This window comes from Phyllopteryx taeniolatus, chromosome 11, assembly GCF_024500385.1.
Source record: "Phyllopteryx taeniolatus isolate TA_2022b chromosome 11, UOR_Ptae_1.2, whole genome shotgun sequence".
NCBI classification, from domain to species: domain Eukaryota; kingdom Metazoa; phylum Chordata; class Actinopteri; order Syngnathiformes; family Syngnathidae; genus Phyllopteryx; species Phyllopteryx taeniolatus.
The window spans coordinates 11,619,308-11,645,587 of NC_084512.1; the positions used below are offsets into that span (position 1 = coordinate 11,619,308).

The following is a 26,280-nucleotide window of genomic DNA, read 5'->3' on the forward strand; positions in this document are numbered from 1 at the left end:
AGAGGACGTTCCCCACGACGTACTTCAGTTGTACACAAAGTGCAAATAACTTACGTGTTGTTTGTCTGAGACACCACAAAATAGTCCCACACCGACAACGTGTTTTTTCACCGACAAGATTGAAAAAACTTTATTGGCCGTCAGATAGTGACAGTACTGCGCAACAAGTCACGTGACAAGGCTAAAAATAAATTGGCTTTTGGATTCATACACAATGAAGACGCGCCGTTAAATGTCTCGTGCGGAGCCGATCGATGACGTCATTGATCGGATCGGCGACTTATGACATTAAAGCCGATCAGCCAATCAGCATAAAATGCTAATTATCGGCCGATACCGATAACACCGATCAGATCGGCGTAAAGTCTGACTCTCACTAATTGTGAAACACGTTTTCTTGTATACTGTATACGTATTCATGCATGATACTGCCCCCAGTGGCCAAGGCACACACACCAGAAGCAATGGCCATTTGAAGCATGCAATCGGGATGCACAAATTGTTTCTTCTTTATATTCTTTTCAATTATGTTGTATGTTTTTACAAAGTAAAATACAGTAAAGTGAGAAAAGAGGATATGAGTTAACTGCAAGTCAAGGCACGTACACCTGCACAATTTAATTACAATTTAAAAAAATACAAGAACATATATGCAGCAATGCTTGACAACGTCAGAGAGGAATTCAGGACTTTTTAGTGTACTATTTATAATTACTTTAATGTTGTAGAACTGCTGTAACATGCTGTGAGGCGCCCCTACAACACAGGTCCCATTGGATTGTGCAAGTGTAGCTAATGTTGAGGTCGTTGACTCTGCACTAGTGACGTAAATTCAATCAAATCGTGTTGATGTATGTTTTATTTATTTAGTTAGTTATTTAGTCCGCATCAATGTACGAAAGGAGAAAAGTTATTATATACCTACTATAGTTGTTTTTCTAGTGTGGAAGCCCGACACCAATAACAAAGTAATGGGAGGCTGACAATGACGCGGCACAAGGAGGAAGTCAGTCGGTCACCTTGTTACCTGCTGAAAGTTGACAGCCGACACACTCGCCATGGTGCAGGTGGGAGGATGGTACGACCGGCTCCTCATGGAAACGTTAACGCACCGGGAGCACAACGGACTGAAATGCAAAGAGGTACACAACTATCACAACACCATAAAGGTATGGACGCAAACACAACAGTTTAAGATGTCGCTACGCTAAGTATGCACGTAAACATGACAAGACGGCGCAACCTTGAAATACTTTGCCCGACACGGCCCCCTCTATGACGTCAGCAGACATCTCTTTGCTAATGTTGGGTTATAGGTGTATTTTATATTCTGAAGAGGGGCGTTGTCGAGCTTTTCGACATGACTTTTTGGCTATCCATAGGAACCTCTAAAAACACACTTGAGCGATCGTCTTTGTTGTCATTGGTGATTTCGCAAAAAAAAAAAAAAAGAGACAATGTAAACAGTTAAAAGTGTCCTAAAGTAGAAGCGACCCCGCCCTTGTTAGTTTACCTCCAAACCAAAGCAGGTAGCCTCACTACCATTCCCACTACCTCCAGGCTGTGGAAAAGCTGCTGCTGCTGCGCATCGTTAGGGTGCACTGATTTTGTTCCACCTATTGGCCTGTTTATGCTATTTTGGGTTAATGTGGATATGGTTTTTTTTTTGTTTTTTTTTGCCATATATGTGGGTTAGATAGGTTCAAAAGCAGCGATAAAACATCATTTTTTGTAGCTTTAGAACTTTAGGAAAAGCCATGAAGGCCCAACAAAAATGTGATCTAGGGTACATTCGGAAATTCAATCTGACGTTTTCACTGCACCCTGAGAGTGCAGTGTTGAGAGGCAGAGTCCGCTCAATTTTCTATGAATTTAACAATGACCGCGTTGGCCATTGGCAGGGATACGTCAGTACGTCCGCCATATTGAATGTGTCAGTTCTGCCTGTAAACATCGTCGTCCCTGAGCCTCCGGCCGCTGTCTTCTCAGTCAGAACGGTGGGAGTGCGCTCTGAACCACCGAACAGCACACTCCAACAACGCTCTGAGTTTCCCAACGTTGCGAAGTGTAGAGACCACGTTTGGAGTGAATTTCCGAACGAACACATAGTAACAATTCTGGTTCTGAGTGTGTAAATCAAACAGCACTTTATTAATGTTGAACAAATTATACAAATGTCTGCGAACAAAAACATATGTTGATGCTATTGTTACATGTACAAGAATGGGGCAGAGCTCGTCCAAGTGCAACACATTTTTATTTGTTTACCGGGGGATTCTGTTAACAGAAAACAAAAACACAATGCGTCAGGACGACTGTTGCATCTCGTCTCATTCACCGTACTGTGACCACTCATTTTACGGTGGCTCCGGTGCCTATTTCTAATGTAGACACAATACCTGGCTATCGTAACAGTGGCTTATGCCGTCACTTAAGAAACAGTATCAACTATACACTTTGTAACACATTGTATCATACATAACATCCATTTACAGTAATACAGTTCGTTTCCTTAACTATTATCATTGTCACACGTGTGTGCCTTTAGCGTGACGTTCGAACCCAAAGCCGGAAATGACGTAAATCCGCGAGTTAGCATTTAGCGCCAATACATACTGTTCCTTAAACTTGGGACTTCACATCAATATAGCCGTATTAACTGGAAAAAAAACACACATTACTATTACTGCCACGATGCATTCTATTAACTTCGCACATCTTAACAACCACCACGAGCCTTGAAGTTCACGTATGCTACGTTGCTAACAGTTGCAGCTATTGTAGCTAACACGGCGAACGCAGCTCCCGCCGATAGCTATCTGTACTTGCCACACCATTTCTGAAGACATCTCAAACTATTGTCGGATACAATTCTGTAGTTTATCAACATGTATTCATACACATTTACCTGTTAACAGAAAACAAAAACACAATGCGTCAGCACGACTGTTGCATCTCGTCTCATTCACCGTACTGTGGCCACTCCTTTTACGGTGGCTCCGGTGCCAAGTTCTGTCACCCCCGTGACACAGTCCCAGTGCACCCCCTGCTGACGAAAGACTTCGTTAGACGTTGCTAATGTCCGCTACTTTCTAACGCATTGTTCAAGCTTGTCACATTTAAAACAATCTCTGACAAACATTATTACTTTAATGAATATTTGGATTTACACGTTTGAATTGAGTGTGTCCACTCCCCTGCGATTGGCTGGCAACCAGTTCAGGGTGTACCCCGCCTCCTGCCCGATGACAGCTGGGATAGGCTCCAGCACGCCCGCGACCCTAGTGAGGAGAAGCGGCTCAGAAAATGGAAATGGATGGGTGTCCACTCCCTTGGATTTTGACTAATAGAACATAGTATCGGTCAGTTTTTGGGTTGTTTACATGTTGGAGCACTGTTAACATTTCAGTCACTGACATAATGTTTCTGTCATCATTACTTTGCTATTACAGTTCATTCATGCTCATGTCACCAACTGAGGCGATGCCAGGGGAAAAACACTTTGGCCAACCACTTACTACAAAATACTACTTTTTAGGGTTCCTGCCACTCATTAAGCTTTAAAATCAGCATCACATGTATCCCCAAACAGATTTACCTTGACAAAAATACCTAATTTGACAAATTGCTGTCAGAGTTTATCCAAACTTGCATAATGGCTAGTGATAATAATGATAATAGTATTGTTTTCTTGTCATTGCATTTAGCAAAGTTTAGTCTGCCTTTGAAATCAAGCCACACAAATAATATTGCTGTCTCTTGTCTGAATTATAATGTGGGCTTCTTGTTGTATAGAAAGGGTCAGAGCTGATTGCTGCCTCCGGGCAGCACACGCTGGAGTCCTCTGAACATGTGGCCATGCTCGTGGCTGTCCCATTATACCTGCGCTCATGTATTGTCATCCTGTTTGGCTACCTGAGAGACTTCCTCAAAACAGTGGGTTTAGGGAAGCATACTCAAACCCAAGAAAGAAAAGAGCAGAGGGTAGTCAATATTTATTGAAATGGTGCTGCACTATCTTTTCTAGATCACAATATATGACGGCTCATGTTGGTCTCTTTCTGTATAGAAACATGTCCGGGGTCCAGAAGTCACCTCTGGTCAGCACAGACAGGAAGTTTTTGAAAAGGCGCCCATGCACGTGGCTGTCCTGACATACATGGGATTTGGCATAGTCACCCTCTTTGGCTACTTCAGAGACTTCCTCAGAGCTGTGGGTTTAGAGAAGTGCAATCTCGCACAGGAACGAGAGGAACAGAAGGTACGTTGCAGTCATTTCAGTTATCAACATATTGCCTGCATACACACGTCATGCAGACACACAAACGCACGTGCGCCTGCCCTGCATCTCAACACATTGTTTTGCCCCAATTATCTTCAATGTTTGCTCTCCTACTTCATGCATGTACTGTATCTCTTCACACGAATGTTGCCAGGGGTGAGACAGCACACCACTGGGAGATTCTACTAAAGACCTAATTAAATCTCAGAGGAGTCAAGACACCACTTTGTTTATGTGCTTCATATGTTGGACAAGACATGGAACACTGCCATTGTTTTGCCATAGAGTTGAGATGAGAGTTCAACGCAATCTTGGACTTGGGAAAGGGTGATGCAGTGAAATGTTCTACAATGAAACAAGTAATAGATTTAGTGTGTAAAGCGCCAATTTGTAGGAAAAGTTCTCTCAATGTGAACATACATCTGCTTGTGGATTGTATGAAAATTGGGGGCGTAGGACACAGTCTTGAACAGAACAGAAATTCTGCGTGGATCTGCCTTGACTGTTGAGTTGAGTAAAGAGAGCGAGAGAGACATGAACGAGTGACTAACTGAAGATAAGCGAAACAATGACAGTGATGAGAGGAATGCTCATAGTTTTGTTTTCACCGTCTTAATCACATCACTGGCTTAGTGGAAAGTATAAAATATAATAAAGCAACTTGCAAGTGGACAGTTGAATGGAATCCATTTCTTGGTACAGGCTGTAATGACTTTGGTTTTGTTGAATCACATGTTAATGGCATTTGGCAAAATCTTAAAGTATGACTGTATCTACTTTCAGGATTTTGTACCACTTTACCAAGACTTTGAGAACTTCTACACCCGAAACCTGTACATGAGAGTACGAGACAACTGGAACCGGCCGTTATGCAGCCTGCCAGGGCCTGTCGTCGACCTGATGGAGAGAGTTTCTGATGACTACAACTGGACATTCAGGTACTGACAGCTTTGACAAACCAGTCCAGTCTTTCAGCCTGAATTTCTGTGGAAGCTGTCGGAAGATTTTCCCACAGACTACAGCAAGGACATTAGAGCAATAAAAAGAAGAGAATGGGATTTATCGGCGACAAATACAATATACAGTATGTACAAAGGATGCACATCTTAAGTTAAAGTTTTTTGGGGATAATGTTATGCTTTTAATTTTATGGGAATAAGACGCAGCAGAGATACATTTGTGTGTGCAGATCACAGGTCGCAGTTGTCTATTTTTGTAGCAATACTTAAGCTCTCTCGGGCCAAATATGCTATGTTCTTCCTCAGTTTTGCTGACTTGTTGAAACTTCGTATTGAGAAAACTGTAATTTACCAACTTAATTTACCTCTTGGTCAATCAACTGCACTGTAATTGTGCTTCCATCTGCTCAGGTTTGAAATGGACCAGCAGTAATTATTATGGTCGTCCACAATACATTATCAGTTATTGCGGCTGTAATGGCCAGGTTACCCTATACACTACTATCCCCTACACTTGAAATAGTTGTGCTCATCCTAACGGCTCCAGAAAATCTGAAGTCAAGAGCAACGTGAAAATCGAATATGACACAATCAGTGACAGAATAGGTGTAATTGTTGATTATAGGTTTTAATGAAAATAAATTAGAAATGGGGGTGGGGGGATCTTAATGTTTTAATTAAAACGTGCATGGGTAAAGAGATGGTAGATTTTGTTGGAGTGAACTGAAAGAAGTATTCTGTTGATTAATGAAACTGAATACACAGGAAAAATGTACACTTAACCTGAATTAACTTGTATATATATACTTTAACTAGCTATATCACTTGGACATTTATTCACTGATGTTTTTGAATTTAGTCTAATCGACAGTTTTAATTCCAATTTGAGATGTGATTTGATTTATGCTCTATCTGAGGAGATAGTGTTCCTTCTTTAATACGCATTTATTATTGCACATCTCATGAATAAATCACAAGTGACGTAATGTGTTTATAATGTAAACTTCTTTGTAATTGGACATTTGCTTTTAATACAATGTAATATAAGCAATCTATGTGTAGGGGGAAACAAACTAAAATATTAATAGATCCCCTAATGTTTAATTGCTTGCAGATTAACTGGCAGGACAATACACAATGTCATCAACATGGGCTCCTACAACTACCTCGGGTTTGCAGAGAACAATGCCGATTACCTTGAAACAGTGGCAGACAAAGCACACCAGTATGGGGTCGGCGTTTGTAGCACACGGCAGGAAACAGGTAAGCGTGAGGTCAATGTTGCAATGGGAAGGAAAAATTAAATAATGAGGGCGCCTCTTGTCCTGTCGAGCTAGTTTGAGCGAGGCCATTAATCCAGATGGTGGTGTCTCACACGGTTTCAGAAGTCATCAGTGTGCATCTGCTTTACAACACCGACAGAGGACGACTATGCCGCGTCGCAAAGTAGAAATGAAACTCCATTTCCCGCATCACATATGCCGTCATTTATTATCTTTCTGGTGATTTATATTGTCTGCAAGTTTAATTATCTCTCAGTAGCTGCAATGTTGTATGAATTATTCACCCTTTGTTAAATTATGTACCGCTTGGACACAATATGAGATCATTATAAGGTCGTCCTGTGCGATGGGGAAATTTATGAACTTTATGAAACAGTGTGGACATGAGGGGGGATGCAAAAAGAGCACATGTGAAAAGTGTTAGCGTGACTTGGATCAAAGAGAGGCATTTTGAGCTTCAGATGAATTCTGACAGCACAAGATCGTGTAAAAGTCGAGTTTCTGATGGCGTGGCAGAAGCTTTGCGTGCTGGTATCTTGTGTTTTCATATTCCAGTGTTACTGTGATGAAATCTGACGCCTGACCATCATCAGCCTGCTGCTGAAATGTAAACATGGTGCAGGAACTCGCCAAACAGGTTGCATTTCGGGAAGGTTTGAGAAAACTATTTAATCTCAGGCACCCTGTTGTTAGTACTGTTTACTTTATGACACCTCTTATTTCCTAAGGCATTATTAATTTACTGTCACAATATCAGCAAAAAAATACCAATGTGCTTGCTAGAAATTGTGTTTATTCTTTATGTCTGTGTAGTTCGTCAGTCCTTCAGGTCATGCTAATCCACAATGGTTGAATCAAGGCTAAGTAACTCTTGTTAAAAAGTGACTTAGATAATCAAATGTTGTTAAGCTAACGATAAAGAAGAGGAATTAATTGCATAGTGGTTATTATTTGTGCAATGTATTTTTCTATCCCCTTTAAAATGCCCAAATATACTATCCGTAATTTCATCATCCTGAATCAACCAATCACGTTCAAACTCTTCTTAAATGGAAGTTAGCAGACATCTGCCACCATTTAAAGTGCCTCTGATTCACCCCAAATCAAGTTTAGATGTTTTAGTAGGCTTTTCTTGATATTTTTGAAGTCACGTCTTAGAGCACAAGCCATGGTCCACAGAGAGCTCCCTCAGCTTCAGAGGGAAGAAATGGTAACGTGACAAGTGGCCGCCATCTTTGTGGAATTAAAAAAACAAAACATGGAATGGGCACTTCAAATGCATCTAAAATTCTCTATAACAGATAAATTCTGGAAAAAAAACTATTGATTACTAAAGTACATAACCTATTCTACTGCCCACACTGCTCCATTTGCACTTATTAGAGTGTCAATCTTATCGGTGGATATTTTTAACTGAAACTTTAGCCAATCAGAGAAGCCGACAAAACGAAAGGTTGGGGGAGATATGTTGAGCAACAATAGTTATACTCTTTTACTCTATTTTGAAGGCGTTTTTTGACCAGATTTTCTATAGGCAGACCCCATTATCTGATTTTCAAAATTCTTGTTGCATTGTACTCTGGTTGAAGTGGCCATTCCAGCCGACTCAGCATTTTGACAGCATTTTGGGAAATCTTGTCACGTTGCTACTAGAAAGCAAAACTAATGTCAGGAAAAGCCGACTAGAACATCTGAAATTAATTTGGGGTTTATTAAAAGAACTTTAAATCGTGGCATGTGTGTGCTGACTCCCATTTAACATGAGTTTCAATGTAATTGGTTAATTGTGAAAACAGCCCCATCCCCAGAACTTGTGTAACTACAATATATCAGTTGGTTATTTTTACTAACAACCTCTAAACAATGACATTGTTTTAATTGAGTTGTACAGGTTATTGATCACATTAATAGTGGGAAAGGTTTTGCAACGATTTATCTTGGTCTGATTTTTTTAATATCACAAAAATATTTGAACAGGGGTGGAAAAAGGCAAAGGTCAAACATTTCTGGAGTTGTTTTGATGAATAACTCATGGTTCGACTTATCCCACACTCATTACGTAGGTATTGATACATGCATTTAGAAGAATGGCTAATCTGAAACGGAAATCTTTCAGTATAGCCACAGAGCACATTTCACCGACGTGTCAAAAAGCAGGCTACAATATGAAGGCACTTCTTTTATGACAGACGGTGAGTCAAGGTTGTATATGCAAATCATTAACTGGTCCAAGGTGGGACTTCTTTTTCCTTGTCCGGTTGTAAAAACTTTAAAGACAACTTAATTCACGTGCTTTGAATAAGAGAAGAAAGTCAACAAACATCAGAAAAACTATGCAAATATGATCTTTTTCTCTTATTGCCATGCTGTGTTCAGTGTTCTGAATGTGAATATTGCAATGGCATAAAACATTCACTACACACACATTAATAAGATCTGATTCAAAGGATTCAATATATTAAGGCTCCGTTTTGATCATGAAGAGCGTTATCAAGATTGTGAAGACAACATCCACTATTAGTGCTGTTTGATGAAAAAAGGTGCGCTCGGGATTTCAGTAGATGAAACTCATAAATCAATGTGACTTTATGGATTTGAACGTAATCAACATCACTGTAAAAACAGAACTGCATTGCCATATTGGGTATGTAAGTCCATACTCTATATTTGCTTCCAAAATGTGCTGCTGCACTATTTTGTAATTTTACTTATCAGGAGAAAAAGGATTTACATCTTTGCATATCTTGTGAAGTGCAGTTAAAGTTCAGCCTTAAACGATCTCTTTTATCCATCTCTATTTAAAAAAAAAAAATATATATATATATATATATTTTTTTTTAACTAAACTTGACGCAAGACGCCGTTGGCAGTGCAACGGTGGGAGCAATTCCCACTCGCTATTTGCAATCACTCTGTGATTGATCGGTGACCATTCCAGGATGTAGTCTGCTTTTAACTGCAACTGTCAAGTCAGACAATAAAAAGATGGATGGATTGCATGGAGCCTGACATATTGTATGAATGATGTTATGTTTGACTAAACTGTTTGATTTTTGTCACTAAGGTACCCTGGACATTCATGTCGAGCTTGAGTATCTAGTGGCCCGTTTCATTGGAGTGGAGTCCTCCATGGTGTTTGGGATGGGTTTTGCCACCAACTCTATGAACATTCCTGCACTTGTTGGCAAGGTATACTGTAAATGGGACGCAGCATAACAAAGGAAATCCAACTGTTATACTGAATGTTGCAACAAAGGAGATATTAATGTAATTAGCCAAGCTTTTTGCTGCTTTCTTGCATATGGCCTAAATTAATGAATAACAGTCAACTTAACTCAGCTCTGAATAAATCCCAACTCATCCCATTAATTAAAATAATCCTAATTAAACATAACAGTTGCCAGGAGGTTGAGTCTCTGGGTATACAGAGTTGCCTTCGGATACATTGACAAGTAGGGTCACGTTTTTGCTAAGAGCACCTCTCAAGGGTATTATTAGCCATACACATGGCTGTCGGCGTACCAGTCAAGCTCACGCACACAGTCACAGGTTACCAGAGGCAACGCACATCATGGATATCCGTGATTGGACCGGACAGGACGAAGGGGACTGTTGAACTGATGAAAGTGTGGCAGCATTTATGCAGCTCAAGAGGTTTCAGCCCCCACTGTAACCCTGCGTGGGTGGGTAGGGTCAACCCACGATGCCAATTCTGACCTACGGGGACAGGCGATGCCCAGACAGGCCTCTCATTAGAGTGACAGCTGCTGTTGGTCCAGGGCACAGGCCAGTTAGATCTGAGGCCCAAGGGAGGGGATCAGTCACTGAGATGGTGTCAGCACACCCTCAATAAGAATTCATTTGAATATACAGTATGATGTCAAATGCTTATTAGAGTGTCAATGTTATATATACTAAACTAGTGGAGAGGGCTTTGCAGTATGTTGAATCAATTTAAACACGAATCGAGGCTGTCCATAAAGTCAGTTACTAAATGATAAACATGGCTTTTCTTAAGTACCGTAACCATTTTCTCGGGTTAACGGAACCTATTTCATCAACAGGGTAGAGGAAACGCACACATTTAAATGTGATTTAAAACTATGATCACCACTGAGTACAAGTACATAGAACAAATCTGATTAACATATTTCATCAATTGCTTTGGAACGACATTTTTTTTAATTCTAAAGCGAATTTGTGGACACACTGTAGCCGCTCATGCGCAACAATTTGGATTTTGTGATTTGCTCTCTTTAGTCAAGAATAATTGCGTTTCCAACTTTTTCTTCTTAGGGCTGTTTGATCCTGAGTGATGAGCTCAACCACACTTCTCTCATCTTAGGGGCTCGATTGTCGGGAGCGACCGTCAAGGTGTTCAAACACAACAGTAAGTCGCAGCTGCTTTGACCATTTGACCTGATGCCCGTGTGGAGGATTGCCATGACTAAGGCTTGTGTGTACTGTACCACTGTGCCCACTACGGCATTGAATTTAGTTATACTGTATTGGATTTTAAGGTTTCAAAAGAGCATCACTTTTAAATATATTGATTTGTTTATCATTATAATTACTGTATTTCATTACCAAGTATATATCTGAGTGAATTGTTTACCTGCAAGATGGAGAAGTGAATGGCCATAAATGTGTACGAAAATATATTTACTGTCCCTCTGCTTGTTTATTGCATAACAACAACTCTTGTTTTGATTAAATAACATATTTTTGAGTATGCAAGGTTTATAAAAGCATCTAATCCATCAATGCTGTTGACTGCAGGAAACACGGAAATTGATCGTGTTGAGTGCTTAAAAAGTGCTTTTTAACCTTTATACGGGAAAGGGTACACGAACCCTTGTACAGTCCTATATATATATATATATATAGACCTATCTACTCGAGTCATTACCATCTATAAATTCCAAACTATTAGCGCTGTAAGGAAAACATTACTTCATCTGCAGCACTGGCTTTGCCTCAGGAAAGACCTACTTAACATTCTATGTTTGGATCAGCAATTGCAAAGGCTTTAATGAAATAGGTTCACTTTAAAGTCACGACAGTGTTTATCCATCAGCAGAAAAGCTGGATGTGTTTTGTAATGCAAATGTCATCTTGTTGAAATTCACCCTGCTATTAGCTTGTCAAACCATAAGTAGCTTTTCAACAAAGGCTATAAGGACGTATTAAACATGAAAGATGCATCATTTGCTGTGCTCAGATAAGGAACATCGGCTGCTCTGTCAGTCGAGAGGACAAACGAGACAGTCCACGAGCACTAAATGCTTAGTGACAGGTACAAGCCAAGTATTTCCAAGCAGCTCTCACAGGGCAAAGAGCCCTCGGGCACCTCAACAAATGACCTCTTGCTGCCTCCGCACCTCCTGCACTCACTGCTCGTGCATTCTCTTACTGTTATTAGAGGCAGGCCCATATTTACCAATAGGGCTATACCAGTCCTCTGTGCCACACCCCAGATTAATAATTAACATTCAATGACATTCGTTGTGTTGTAAACACAAGTGCCCCGTACAAAAAGTCGATTAACTGGTCTGTGTTTGTCTCGTGTCATCACAGACATGTTTGCGAATGCATAGATTAACATTGTTACTGTGGGAATGCTGTATGTGGAAGCTTCAGTAGCATTGCAGCACATTGATGCTCAGTCACATTGATACGATCATTCTATCGATGCACATATCTTGAAGAATGCTTGTCCAGTATGACGCGTGAGGCTTTGCCTTATCTCAGATCAATTCCTCACTGGCAAACAATCTTTTACATGTCAAATCTGACTGGTTTCCAGTGTGACGACACAGGTAAAATTAGAAGTAGTAATCTGAATTTCCAGGCAGCATAATTATCTGAAAAGCATCTATTTCCTCGTAAGTAAGGCTGTTATTGGTCTGTGACGGATTTAGGTCTAAGGATCAGGGTGATGAGAGCTCCCTTATGACGTGTCATAACTACAGTTGTTGAATACTGCCATCTGCTGGTGAGTTGAATAAGTAACATTAACCGTCACCAGCATGGAATCCTGACTTTTGCATGTCGTGACTTATACGATATGCATTCATCCATCCAATTTACGCAACGCTTATCCTCACTAGGGTAGTGGGCGTGCTGGAGCCCATCCCAGCTATCTTTTCAGTCGAGAGGCGGGGTACACCCTGAACTGGTCGCCAGCCAATTGCAGGGCACATGTAAACAAACAACCATTCACACTCACATTCACACTTACGGGCAATTTAGACTCTTTAATTAACCTACCACGCATGTTTTTGGTATGTGGAAGGAAACCGAAGTACCCGGAGAAATCCTACGCAGGCATGGGGAGAACATGCAAACTCTACACATGCAAGGCCGGATTTGAACCCGGGTCCTCAGAACTGTGAGGCAGATGTGCTAACCAGTTTCCCTTATACGATGTCAATCCACATATTGTAGCTATTTTACGAAATGACTTTAGATAAAGTAATGTTCAAGTCAATGATTCTATTTTTGCTCAACAATTATTCATACACTGGTCAAATTTATTTGAATTTATTCATTATTTTTTTTCCAGTCAATAAGAGAGGTTTGTGAGAATAGCCTACTCTAGGTTATGTTTAAAAAAAAAAAAATCCAGCATCATTTAGGAACTGTGTGTTGCCTTAAAATTGTCAGGGATATTAACAATTTTCATAATGAATAATGGAAATTCCACTTTCTTGTGTCATTTCCAGTCAGAAGATACCCTATCAATCCATCCATATATACCGCTTAACCTCATCAGGCTCATGGGTGTACTGGAGCCTATCCCAACTAACTTTGGGGGAGAGTCCGGGTACACCCTGGACTGGTCGCCAGCCAATCACATTGCACCAGTGTTGGGATGATTACTTTGGTAATATAGTTGGTTACAGTTACCCAAGTCATCCTGTTGAAAATGTAAAAGTAGTGTAAGTATTTCAATTACTTTCCCAAAGTAATATAACTAATTCCATTTGGTCACATTTTCATTACATTTTACTCTTAATTTTGAATTAATGCATCAACAGGACCCAATGATGTTCCTGATGATGATCCTTTAAAATTTGGATTAAAAGTATAGATACTTATTTTGGAATTGACCACATATTTGTTCTTTATACAAATAATAAACTGATAACAAAACATAATTTTTTTTTTGCATTACATGTGTACATTATCTGGAAAACTACCATACCATGTTGACGTAATGTCAAATGTGCACAATTAAATAGTGAAGTGAATTTGCCATTTAAAAAAAAGAAAAAAAGTCCAAAATGATAACGATGACACTTTTCAAAAGTCAATGTTCTTTTATGTGTTAAAGTGTAACTATGAGTCTAAACTTTTCACAATCTCAGAAAAACTAATAGGTTACATCACAAGGTGGCGCTTCGAGCTCATATTTGGAAAAATGAGGATAAGCGGTATAGAAAATGGATGGATGGATGTTTGAGATTACAGCAGAATGGAACATGACCAGAGAGAACCAATGACAACCATTGGCTTTTGAGGGGAGAAGTGATGTAAAAAAAAAAGAAGAGCTTTTGCAGCTATTTTTCAAATGTAACTAAACTTTAACACATTATCTCAGAGTAATGTAATGGATTACAACCACATAAATTTTGTAATTAAATTAAGTAATCTGGTTACATGTTCTGGTTAGTTACTCCCCAACACTGCATGGCACATTTAGACAAACAACCATTCATACTCACATTTGCACCTAAGGCCTGTTAGTCTGCAATGAACCTAACATTAATGTTTTCATCGTGAGTACCCAGAGAAAACCCACATAAGCACAGGTAAAACATAGCCATAGCCCAGATTCAAACCACCGACCTCAGAACTGTGAGGCAAACATGCCTACCACTCTATGACTGTGGCACCCAGAAGATACCCATTCATCCAAAAAAAAAAATAATAATAAAAAATATCACTAACTTGGAATTCGGTGAGGGTATGAATGATTTTGGTTTGAAATAATTTTAAAGCTTGCTTCTCTATAGCATATAAAGTAACCGTTTTAAAATCTGTGTGTGTGTGTGTGTGTGTGTGTGTGTGTATGCGTGTAAGACATGGTCCATTTAGAGAAAGAGTTAAGAGACTCAATCTGCTCAGGGCAGCCTCGGACCCACAGGCCCTGGAGGAAAATCCTGATTATGGTGGAAGGCATCTTTAGGTCAGTTGCTATTACGCCACACACACTTACTCACACTTACACTGTGCAATTGTCGCTCAGACATTTATCTGGTGTCAGTTGGTACATCTTGCTAAATAAAGGCTTCCAGGTGGTCTTAACAGAGGCTTAGTGTCTGTGTGTCAATTTAGGTAGAGAGTTGAAAAGAACAGTGTGTCTCCATCTGCTCAGTAGCTCCAAATCAAGGCTAAATGGAGCCACGAAGGTTGACTAGACGAAACTCTGAGCTTGTTCATTTCAGGGCTTGTTTTTTCTTGGCCTTTTGCATGAGTTGCTCAGTCCCTTTGAATGATAATATATACATACAAACACACAATATGTGTTTTTGCCATTTATACAGGAGTTGATTTGCTGCATGTTCACCAATTGTTGCAGCATTTGATGTTACTTTATACTAACATATATAATTATGTCCAAACTGTCATTGCATTAAAACATTTTTCTTTAACCCCATCCTTTGACATTAGCATGGAGGGCTCTGTGGTACGACTCCCTGAACTGATCGCTCTGAAGAAGAAATATAAGGCATGTCTGTACCTGGATGAGGCCCACAGCATCGGTGCAGTGGGGCCAGGAGGGAGGGGCGTGACAGAGATGTTTGGGGTGAACCCAGCAGACGTGGACGTGATGATGGGCACCTTCACCAAGAGCTTTGGGGCTGCTGGAGGCTATATTGCTGGCAAAAAGGTGAATGTCCTTTCGTGGATTTTTCTATGTCAATTCAGTTTTAGGTTGTGATTCTTACTTTTGCAGGTTCTTGTACAAATAGCATTTTAAGTAGAGTTCTTGGAAAACACAGACATACATGAAGTCAATATTTAGGATCTCTTAAACTACACAGTAAGGTAGACTGCATAGAAACGGACTTAACATTAACACAGAAAAAACCTGGCCAATGATAGCTACTTATTTTCAACATGCTATTTATTAGTTATTTTTATGGCGGTCATTGAAAGAACATGACATTGGATACAAGCAGCTTGACTATGTTCACTCAACAGGGTGGCCGACCATCACAGTCCTGTGACTCACTTTTTCTGGGCGAAGAGAATGCTACATGCATACCGTAACACCATGTGTGAGAAGAAGTGCAGCTCTTACTGCACTAGTCTTCCTCGCGCAACTTGAGCAACAAAGTTGTTTTACATAATAACCCTGCTACTAACTTTCAAAATCAAACACATTTTCATAAATGATATTAAAATGAGCGGCATGGTGGACAACTGGTTAGCACATCTGCCTCACAGTTCTGAGGACCAGGGTTCAAATCCCGGTCCCGTCTGTGTTGAGTTTGCATGTTCTCTCCGTGCCTGTGTGGGTTTTTCTCCAGGTACTCCAGTTTCCTCCCACATCTCAAAAACATGCATGGTAGGTTAATTGAAGACTCTAAATTGCCCCAAGGTGTGAATGTGAGTGCGAATGGTTGTCTGTTGCGATGCCTTGCCTTTCTTGCCTTTCTTGCCTTTCTATGCCTTGCCTTTCTATGCCTGCGATTGGCTGGCAACCAGTTCAGGGTGAACTTCGCCCGAAGATAGCTGGGATAGGCTCCAGCATACCCTAGTGAGGAGAAGCGATACAGAAAATGGATGGATGGATATTAAAATGGGGGTATCATTAGCTCATCTGTAATGAATTGGGCTTTTGGACACAGAGGGTCATCGACAAATATGAATTGGAACTAGTTAATGGTAAGATATTGGTCTGCTTCCTGACTACTTTCAAGCAAGGAAGTGAGACGGAGCTCAAGGGAGCAGCTACCGTATGTGCACCCCGTCACTCCTTTAATGCCAAAATGCATGTAATCTGGGTCTCTGTGTCCTGTACAACCGATAAATACAGCAGAGCGTAATTTGAATTTCCGCTGTGTAATAAATTTAGAACAGAAACTATTAAAAATCTTAAGAGGCAGCTCTGTGAAATACTAGAACATAACAATCATACTATTAGAGAAATTATTAAATCAGTACCTCTATGACTGTTACACTCTTGGTCATGGTGGTGTGGAAAAGGGGAATGGTGGGTGTAGATGGACCCATTTGTAGAAAATAGCCAAAAGTGGGGCATGTTTTATTTTGCACCGGAGAAAAAAGTTATAGAGAATCGAAAAATAGGAGCACAGAGGACAGCGAGCACAGAGAAGATAATTGCCGTATTTTCCGGACTATAAATCTCTCCAGAGAAGAAATCACACCAGCCAAAAACTGCATCATGAAAAAGAAAAAAACCCCAGAAAAGTCACACTGTACTATAAGTCACATTTTTGGGGGGATATTTATTTCATAAAATCAGAGACCAAGAACAGACATTTAATCTTGAAAGGCTAGTTATAGTAATAACAATAGAATAGAGAACAACGTAACATAATCTGGTTATTCAGATTACTATAACATAAACAACATAACATAACAAGTTTACCAAACTCTCGATCTCACTCCAAATCGATTGTCTTTATAAATTGATGTTTACATTTGAAACTTTCAGTGGCACAGGAGAAATAGGAGTAGCAGAGACTGGCATACAAGCCTAGAGCGCCCCCTCGCGGCTGGCAGTGTGAAAATAATGAACATGTGAAATTATATATTTTAATATAGAAGTCGCTCCGGAGTATAAATCGCAGGACCAGCTAAAACATGAAAGAAAGTGTGACTTCTAGTCCGAAAAATATGGTAAATGAAACACAAGTTACAAGTAGGACCTAACAAGGTCAATATAGAAACAGGGGAACTACTGTAAATGCAGACAGACAAAAATGACACAGTGAGGTAGAGGGGAGTCAAAGTAAGCAAAGGAGCTGACCGGTTGAGGCATGGGTTGACACAGGAGGAAAATGATCGACAATAGGTGACAAATAACAAAGGAAAGCATGAACGCAAACCAGCACATTGAAAGTTGAAGTTGAAGTTGAAGTTGAAGTTCGCTTTTGGGGAGGCAATATTTGCATACACCTATCCACAATATGGATTAAAAGATGGATTTCTGGTCTGTTGATGGATCTACCTGAAGAGAAGAAAATAAACTTTTTTGTATATGTATCTTTTATTTACTGATTTTTCAAATTTACAGTTTGACAAGATGTTTAAGATTTAACTATACACACTTTGTCACGACCCATCTCTCTCAAAGCTCACATACGTCCAACAAATGTTGCTCAGGCTTTTGAATTCCAATTTACTCCATTAAGAAGTACACTTTAGTACATCACCACATGGGTTTTGTGGCACTTGATTAGAATGCTGCAGAGGAAGTAGCCATGTTGTTTGAATTAGGTACTGAGAACGGAACCCTTCCTGTCCTTTCCTTATGTTGGCTCAGCCATAATAAGAAGGTACAGCTGGCAGATGGCCAGCCCCTTCTTGTGGCAGCCTCGGAACTGTGCTCCAGATTTTAACAACGCAGCCTTTAACAGGCATGATCATGTTTGAAGTACCAGCACTGTGCCTGGCTTGACAGCTGGCTGTAGTAAAGTCCAGCGTGAGAGAAAATTGTTCGATATAAAGGTGTTTGTTTGTTGGTGAGTTTCTGGGTTGATGGGTTCTGGAAAACAATCGTCTTTGTAACATTTTATTAGGGTAGAAAACATGAAAAAGCCAAGGGTTACGCTCCTTTTAAGTTATTTTGTTTTGGCACTGCTCCTACTTTTTTGGCTGCACACTACAACATTAGTAATTCTGTTTGTGTCTGCAGCTAAAGGAGACTCTCTTAACCTGTCACTCCACACCCCAGACTGGAGATGGAGGTTTTTTTCTCTGACATGTTAGCTTTATTGGTGATCTTGGTCACACCAAAATCCTGTGGTGAAAATCCCCAGTCTCAAAACGAAAACAGATGTAACATTGGTTCGGGATTTGTAACCCGCGTTTGAGCATTTCCCCTTAAATCCCTTCCCCTCACACGTGCACACGGAAGCCGCAGCCGCCGCCCAGCGGGGACAGATGGCGAGAGTGGAAGCGGTGGCCAGACAGCATCTCCAGCGACGTGTCATCACCCGGCACCCGCTGGCCACCACACATTCCATGATAGCTTTGAGCCTGCTCCAACTTCAGAGCAGTTTCCACACTCTGAGGACACACGATCAAATGGATTTGCAGCAATCCTGCTTCTCACATCTTCACGACCAGCAGCAGAAGTCATCGCCTGCTGACATGTGAGAATAATGAGCACGACAGGGCCCATTCTGGCTCATTTCAGTGTTCTGCTCTGGCTCCTGGAGTGCAGAATGAGAGATGTTCCAGAGCTCATCGGCGTGGGTCGTTATGGTAACAGAGAGCCGTCTTGCAGATTGATCTTCAGGTGTAGAGTGAACTTGGGCTTCCTCTAGTGGTTTTTGCTCAGAAGTGCATTTTTTCCATCATTTCAGCCAAATGAACTTAGGGGAAAGTGCAGATTTCAAGTACAATGACCCTCGCATATTTGTGTTTCAGTATTGGCAAATTCACCTACTGTGTGGGTTTTTTTTGGGGGGGGGGGATCCTCCATTATGCTCTCAAAAGCTTGCCAAGTTGCTGTTTTTGTGCTCCATCCATGATCCATGTGGCATCTTGGTGCCAAGGAACTATGATGGAATGAGTTGAGGAGCTTTATTTAGACAAAGTAGGGCTTTGCCACCATCTTGTGGCTTCTTGGTGCAAAGGAACTCTGTTGAACTGTGTTGTCAAGCTTCATTTAGACAAAAGTAGTGCCTCTAACCCCACCATCTTGTGGGATCTGTAAGCAATTATGAATCTAAAGGCTTGGGCTTCCTCTGGCGGTTTTTGCAGAGAAGTGCATTTCTTCCTTCTTCCATTATCTCATGAACTTAGGGGAAAGTGTACATTTTCAGGAGAGTGAGCCCCTGCATATTTAACAGTTTGGTATTCACAAATTCACACTTCCTCACAAATATTGAGGGGGAACCTATCCCCCAATCATGCACTGAAAAACTCGCCTCATACCCGTTTTTGTCCAAATTGTGATATCTTGGTGACAAGGGACTATGTTGAAGTGAGTTGAGAAGCTTCATTTTGATAATAGTAGTGCTTTCCCACCTTCTTGTGGCATCTTGGTAGCAAGGAATGATGTTGAAGTGAATTGAAGAGCTTCATTTACACAAAAGTAGTGCTTTGGCGTTGGCTTCCTACAGTGTTTTTCTGATTGCTTCCATTATCTTAGCCAAATGAACGCAGAGGAAAATGTATATTTTAAGTACAGTGAACCCCCATATAATGTATTCATAGTTCAGCATTCGCTAATTCACTTATTCGCAAATGTTTGAGAGAACCTATCCTCCATTATTTGCTGAATTATTTGCTCACAGTATACCCTGTTTTTGTGTTCAGGCCATCTTTTGACATCTTGGTGCCAAGGAACTATAGTATGTTGAAGTAATTTGAGGAGTTCAGTTGACAAAAGTGGTGCTTTGCCGCTATCTTGTGGCATCTAGTGACAGTTATGAACCTTTTTACGAGAGGGCTCAATTACTCGTGGATTTTCGGTATTCGCAGCAGGCCTCGGTCCTTATAATGTACAGTATTTGTTTCAGTGATCGACTTTCATTGCAGGATTTGGTCGACTACCTGCGTAGCCAGTCCCACAGTGCCATGTACACCTCGAGCATGTCTCCTCCTGTTGCTGAGCAGATCATACGGGCCATAAAGTGCATCACAGGACAGGATGGCAGCACAGAGGGTGAGTACCGTCTCAGTATTCCTAGGCTTGGATTTGACAAATACTATCTGCCCGTCTCTATGTAACTCTTTACACCTGCGCATAATTTTTATGGAAAGAAAAGCAATCTGAATCCGGAGGACTGTACCAATGTTAGCATTAGGAGTAAGTCCAGACCTGGAGGGGAAGACAAACAGCTGTTTGGTCGGAAAACATGGTAGCAATTACAGGGGTCTGTAGTGGTAGAAAGAATAGAGGGTGGAGGGCGTGCAGTACCCCAGCACACGTGACCCTCACATAGAGGAAATCATTTTCATGTGTGTTTGAAGGAACCGTAGACCTCTGAATAGTTTCTGCTTTAATGGCATCAGACACAAGGGCAGGGAAGTAGTCATTAGTTGCAGTACCACCGAAGACCCAGCTCCCCCCCCCCCATTGCGTTGTTAGGACTTGCTGGTTGAAGAACTGGGCTTGCGCAGGTAGAACACAGCCCAATTTGTGCCGCTGAATATTAACCAAGGGGAAAGGTCACCAGAATCCTGCAGGTCATTGGCAGTGCACCTAAAGTTCTGCAGCGCTTTAATCAATATGACGGACTCGACTCTGGAATATGCAATCATGTTGGAGTGTCTGGCTCTGAACCAAACATGCTTTGCATCTAACGTAGCCAAAAGAAATAACTGCAGAGACTTGTCTTCAAGCAAACACTCGTTCACAAACAATGAGTCCAGTGTCCACCCAATCACTGATAAACAAAGTGTTCATTTATCTTTGTGCCTGCGCCAGATTAGTTTCATCGTTCTCCGTCTCCCTCCACCGCTCATTTTTTTTCTCTTGAACGTAGAATTTCACACTTGAAAGCAAGCTGGGGACGAGAGCTCAGAAGCATGGAGAAACTCGGACAAAAAGAACCTCCGCACAGTCTGACCAATTCCTTACAATTATTGTGTCTGGTATCGGGTTTTTGACCTCCTTGCCCTCCACTTTCCGCCCCTTCTGCCTTCTGCAAAAAAGGAACAATCTACAAAATATGGCCTGTGCTTCTGGGCTGGTGCCTGCATGTTATGTGTTGTCCCCCATTTAAGATAAGGAGAGTTCCAAATGCTTTCTTCATCCCTTCTAATGCGCTCCCAGGTAATCAGAATTAAACAGAACCATGCTCCACGACACAGCTGGGCCAGCCACGTAGCAAGCTGGCTTGTTAGCGAACACAGGGGTGATGGAAGGGAGGGGGCAGCACCCTTGGCACTTCTGACTTGTTTGTAATACCTGAAATGCATGTGACACTTAGGCATTAAATGTGTTCACTTCCAAACGTGTTTGTGCATTTTGTATCAAATGTGTCGCAGTCTGCAAGGACTCAGTCTGGCAACATGCATGCTTGCACGACGTACCCGGCTGTGGACAAAACTGAACCATCTGCTGATACAGCTGAGTTGTAATCACCATCAACTTCGTAGGGGAGGCTGCACAGGCCCAGATGGAGGTGTAGGCCTCACATAATAAGATAAGAACTCACATTGCGTTAGTTACTGCTGACAGTTGGAGGGCAGAGGGAACGTGTATTTTAACTGAAATCTTTAAAGCAAAGACCTTCACCAAGGCTGAACAATCCTAAACATGTCCATCGGACTCCAGTGAGCTAACCATTTTCTGCACCGCATTTCCAAACTACACCCGCTGACTTTGGGCAAGAGGCACGGTACACCCTGGACTGGTCACCAGCCAATCACAGGGCACACACAGACAAACAACCATTCACACTCACATTAACAACTAAAGACAATTTAGAGTCTTCAATAGACCAAACATGCAACCTTGGAATGTGGGAAGAAGTGGGAAGTTTTATCTACTTAAATCAATTAATTTACCCCACTGCGCACAATTTCTGCCCATGTCAGGTTAACAATTCTTGATGATTGGCCAGAATAGGGTTAGACCCTTATGATTTATATGGATATTGGATATGGAATATCATGAATATACAGGGCTAGTACCACTTCTAACAGGGCCACCGCAACTTGGCTCACTCCAAAAGGCTTAATGTCGGACGCTGACACATCTACAAAGTTGTGTGGAAATCCTTTTTTTCTGTAAATCTACTCACAAACTACCCTACCATCAAACACTGATCAAACTATAACATCATAAATTTTGCGCAATTCATCTCTTTTTGTTTTTGTTGAAGGCATCCGACGCATCCGACAATTGTCTCAGAACACCAGATACTTCCGGGCCAAGGTGAAGAAAATGGGCTTCATCATCTACGGCAACGAGGACTCCCCTGTGGTCCCCATCCTGCTCTACATGCCAGGCAAAGTGGTGTAAGGATGCTCCAGTTGTATACATAGGCCTCTTTTCCGGCTGCGCTACACTTCTTGTCAGATGAACTGTGCGTGGTCCCATTTTGAAGCATTAAATGCTCAGTGTTGTTTGTTGTCACAAGCAATTTTCAGCCACATCAGCGTGTTTCATGTTGAAGTGATTTGAACGGCTGCCACGGCCCACATTTAAAAGTTTCCATGAATCACTCATATGGACTGTTTGAGTCGACTCGTATCTGTGACTACTGAAGAGAAAACATCAGGTAGCTATTATGCAGAACCCACTCAGGTATAATGTGTCTTCTAGTGCACGTTGATATGTGTGAAAATGTCAATCCCTGAAAGGGAGTTGCTGTCTTTTCACACAACAAGACAGATTTCTGTTTAGAGACAAAGGTCCAAATAAAAATGTATTACGATAACTAGAAAGGCAGGGTAGGGCACAAACATCAGCATTCACTGCAGCCAAATCAACCAAAATTATACACCTTCCTGAATAAACACCCACCTCCTGCATATGTCCTGATGTTGTCGTTGACAATAATGCAAAACACACAATGTTAGCAAAAGATATGTCACAATCTGCTCTAAAATTTATTGGGTTCCTCCAGGGGCATCGCTAGGACTATTTCAGTGTGGCTGAAGCCCCCCTAAAAACCTCTCACATCCCCCCCAAAATTTTGGCATTATGTATTTATGGCGACGTTGCATTGTCTTATGCCCCCTAAAACCGACCCCAACTTCTGTACAAAATTTAATGGAAACAGGTTAAGTCGTACTATGACCTCCATGACTGAGATAATAAATATGCCACAATTCAAACTAGCTGACAAAAGAGTAAGTACAAAAGTGAGACATACGAAAACTGTTTTGTTTGCGTAATAGGAACAAAATGTACAGTAAATCAAGCAATTAAGCATTTCATGGAAAAAAGTTTTTATTTCATGTCGTTTGGAATCTTCTTTTATGCACCAGAGCATGTAACAAATTAAGGGTTTTATTTCTCTGTCACTGACCAGAGCTTTTGCTCGAGAAATGCTTGAGAGGAAAATTGCCGTGGTCGTGGTCGGCTTCCCCGCTACGCCAATAACCGAAGCCCGCGCTCGCTTCTGTATGTCTGCAGCCCACACCAGAGACATGCTGGACGAGGTACATCCTAAATGCCCTTGCTCAATCACAAGCACACAAACATACTATGAAACCTTTGCTTTGTCTTTAGGTGCTGCACCACCTGGACGAGGTGGGAGACGGCCTGGGTCTGAAGTTCTCACGGCGGAAACAATCCTGCTGGTCTGACCTCTGTAATGAGACTGACTTTGAGCCGGATGGCTAATGCAACTGTTGACCTCTTCACTTGACTGTGTCAAAACCACACACAACCACAAATCCACATAGAACTGGAACACACAGTGTTTAGACCACGGAAGTGCCCAGTCAGCAGTCACAGGTTGATTTGATCAACAAAAAATGCTAAGTTACTGATGATCGTGCACCCAGAATATCCTCGTTTCTCCTTGGATTCTCTCCAGTTTATGCTATGTAATGTATTGTATTGGAAAAATATACAGAATTTGTAAATGCATTGAATGAATAATGCCATGTGAAATAACCAGCCACAGCACAAGGTACACCTGCACAATTTAATTACATTCTATACACTGTGACGCTCGGTGGCCGACTGGTTAGAGCGTCAGCCTCACAGTTCTGAGGAGCGGGGTTCAATCCCCGGTCCCGCCTGTGTGGAGTTTGCATGTTCACCCCGTGCCTGCGTGGGTTTTCTCCGGGCACTCCGGTTTCCTCCCACATCCCAAAAACATGCATTAATTGGGGACTCTAAATTGCCCGTAGGTGTGAATGTGAGTGCGAATGTTGTTTGTTTCTATGTGCCCTGCGATTGGCTGGCAACCAGTTCAGGGTGTACCCCGCCTCCTGCCCGATGATAGCTGGGATAGGCTCCAGCACGCCCGCGACCCTAGTGAGGAGAAGCAGCTCAGAAAATGGATGGATGGACACTGTGACGCTGACACAGATGTATTAAATGCTGTGTTACAAAATGTGGTTCCTTACCCTATAAAGAAAAGAGAAAAATACTAGCCAGAGATAAGTTATTAAAATAAAATATTGACAAAAGTAAGTATATATGATAAAAGAGGATTTAAATTGAAGATACACATGCATCTGGAGTATTAACGACAAGCCTATAGAATATATATGAGGGACAGTCTAACAATAATGTAATTTAATAAGCAATTTTACTTAAACTCCTAATAATTATTTTTTTTTTTTTTCATTGAAATGTTCAATTTTTAGTTTAAATACATGTTTTTAGGTTTGTTTAGAAAAAAACTTTTATTTAAGCCTGTCCTCTTCCTGTCAGCCATTTTGGAAATGACATCATTGTTGGATATCAGTCAGAAGCAGACAGCTGTGATTGAATTTCTTGTTCTGGAAGGCGAACCACCACTAAACATTTTCAAAAGGTTGCAAAATGTGTATGGAGAAGCTGCAACAGGCTACAGCATAGTCAAAAAGTGGGTGTCCAGGATCAAAGGTGAGGCACAAGCTCCTGCTTTGAGTGATCTCCGTGGCAAGCAAAAGAGCTTGTGAAGTCATCAGTTCCTTTGTCTGGACTACCATAATCCATCCCACACACTCACCTGATCTGGCACCATCAGAATATGACCTTTTGGGACCTTTAAAAGAAGTATTTAGCAGTCAGCACTTCTCTGATGACGAACAAGTTAAGGATGCTGCAAAACAAAAATGGTTAAAAGCGTAGCCTACTGAATTTTACGAGCTTGGCATACATGGCCTTGTTAAATGATGAACAGTCGATGTTGAGAAGAAGGAAGATTATATTGAAATTTAGCGATGAAAACCCCTCTTTATGGGCTTTATTTCTATGCGTATATTGCCTTTTTATTGCAATAAATAAAGCCAGAGGAAAATTGGGCTCATTACTTTTTGACTTCCCCTCGTACTATAGGGGCAAAGATATTTGTTCACTTGAATCTTGCGACTACAAGATCTGGAAACTATAAATGATGGAAGTACCTCAGTTCACACACGGCTAACATGCAAGGAGTGCAGACAGCTGCGAAGATTCAAATATGAGTGTATGTTTTGCGTAAGACTTGAAAAAAGGGTCCAGACTTGCAGGGTGCCACCCACGTTTCACTGCCAGCTGCAAGCTTGTTTTTTTGTGAGTGTAAAAAAAAAAAAAATTTTTTTTTTTTTTTTTTATAAATCTTCTTAACATGAGAAGGTTTGGAAAGCCTGTCCGGCCACAACTTTTAACAAGAGGAGGTTTGAAAACTTTGCAACTTTTAATACTGTACCAACCAATCTCTGTCAGCCCTTTAAAGCCTTTTTTAAGTTCTAGATCAAGGAATTGACGATATAACTGTGTTCTTTTTTTATTAAATCATGTTTGATTCTTGACTTTTTTGTATTGTTATTTTATTCCAAACTCACTGTGGCAAAGACATTTCATAATATGTAATCTACGGTAATCTAAATTGTGATTCAGCTAAACGTACAAGATACAATTATCCAAATATCAAAATGATCCTTTAAACTA

At 41.1% G+C, this 26,280-nt stretch overlaps 1 protein-coding gene across 6 annotated transcripts; it reads left to right on the top strand.

The window, feature by feature from the left end:
• The first annotated feature begins 996 nt into the window (after nt 1–996).
• sptlc3 (serine palmitoyltransferase, long chain base subunit 3) lies at nt 997–26,141 on the top strand. 6 transcript variants are annotated; one of them, XR_009790882.1, is made up of 13 exons: nt 998–1,169; nt 3,796–3,984; nt 4,070–4,261; nt 5,066–5,220; nt 6,356–6,504; nt 9,589–9,713; nt 10,821–10,914; nt 14,610–14,715; nt 15,201–15,420; nt 20,271–20,397; nt 22,565–22,700; nt 22,823–22,963; nt 23,720–23,851. XR_009790882.1 is itself a non-coding variant. In XM_061790551.1 (13 exons), exons 1-13 carry the CDS (start codon nt 1,059–1,061, stop codon nt 24,031–24,033), a joined length of 1,848 nt encoding a protein of 615 aa, XP_061646535.1. In that variant the 5' UTR covers nt 1,003–1,058; the 3' UTR covers nt 24,034–26,141. The 6 variants fall into 6 exon arrangements, 5 of the variants coding, with proteins under 5 accessions (XP_061646539.1, XP_061646538.1, XP_061646535.1 ...); XM_061790551.1 differs by lacking the exon at nt 22,823–22,963 and adding an exon at nt 23,920–26,141 and having other exon boundaries at nt 1,003–1,169; nt 23,720–23,849; XM_061790552.1 differs by lacking the exon at nt 22,823–22,963 and adding an exon at nt 23,920–26,141 and having other exon boundaries at nt 1,013–1,142; nt 23,720–23,849.
• Nucleotides 26,142–26,280: the final 139 nt, after the last annotated feature.

Excerpts from the sequence above, each read along its gene's own strand:
- sptlc3 (XM_061790551.1), top strand. The coding sequence starts at position 1,059 with ATGGTGCAGGTGGGAGGATGGTACGACCGGCTCCTCATGGAAACGTTA. Across the intron at positions 1,170-3,795 it reads ACTATCACAACACCATAAAG|AAAGGGTCAGAGCTGATTGC; the intron begins GTATGGACGCAA and ends CTTGTTGTATAG. Across the intron at positions 6,505-9,588 it reads TAGCACACGGCAGGAAACAG|GTACCCTGGACATTCATGTC; the intron begins GTAAGCGTGAGG and ends TTTGTCACTAAG.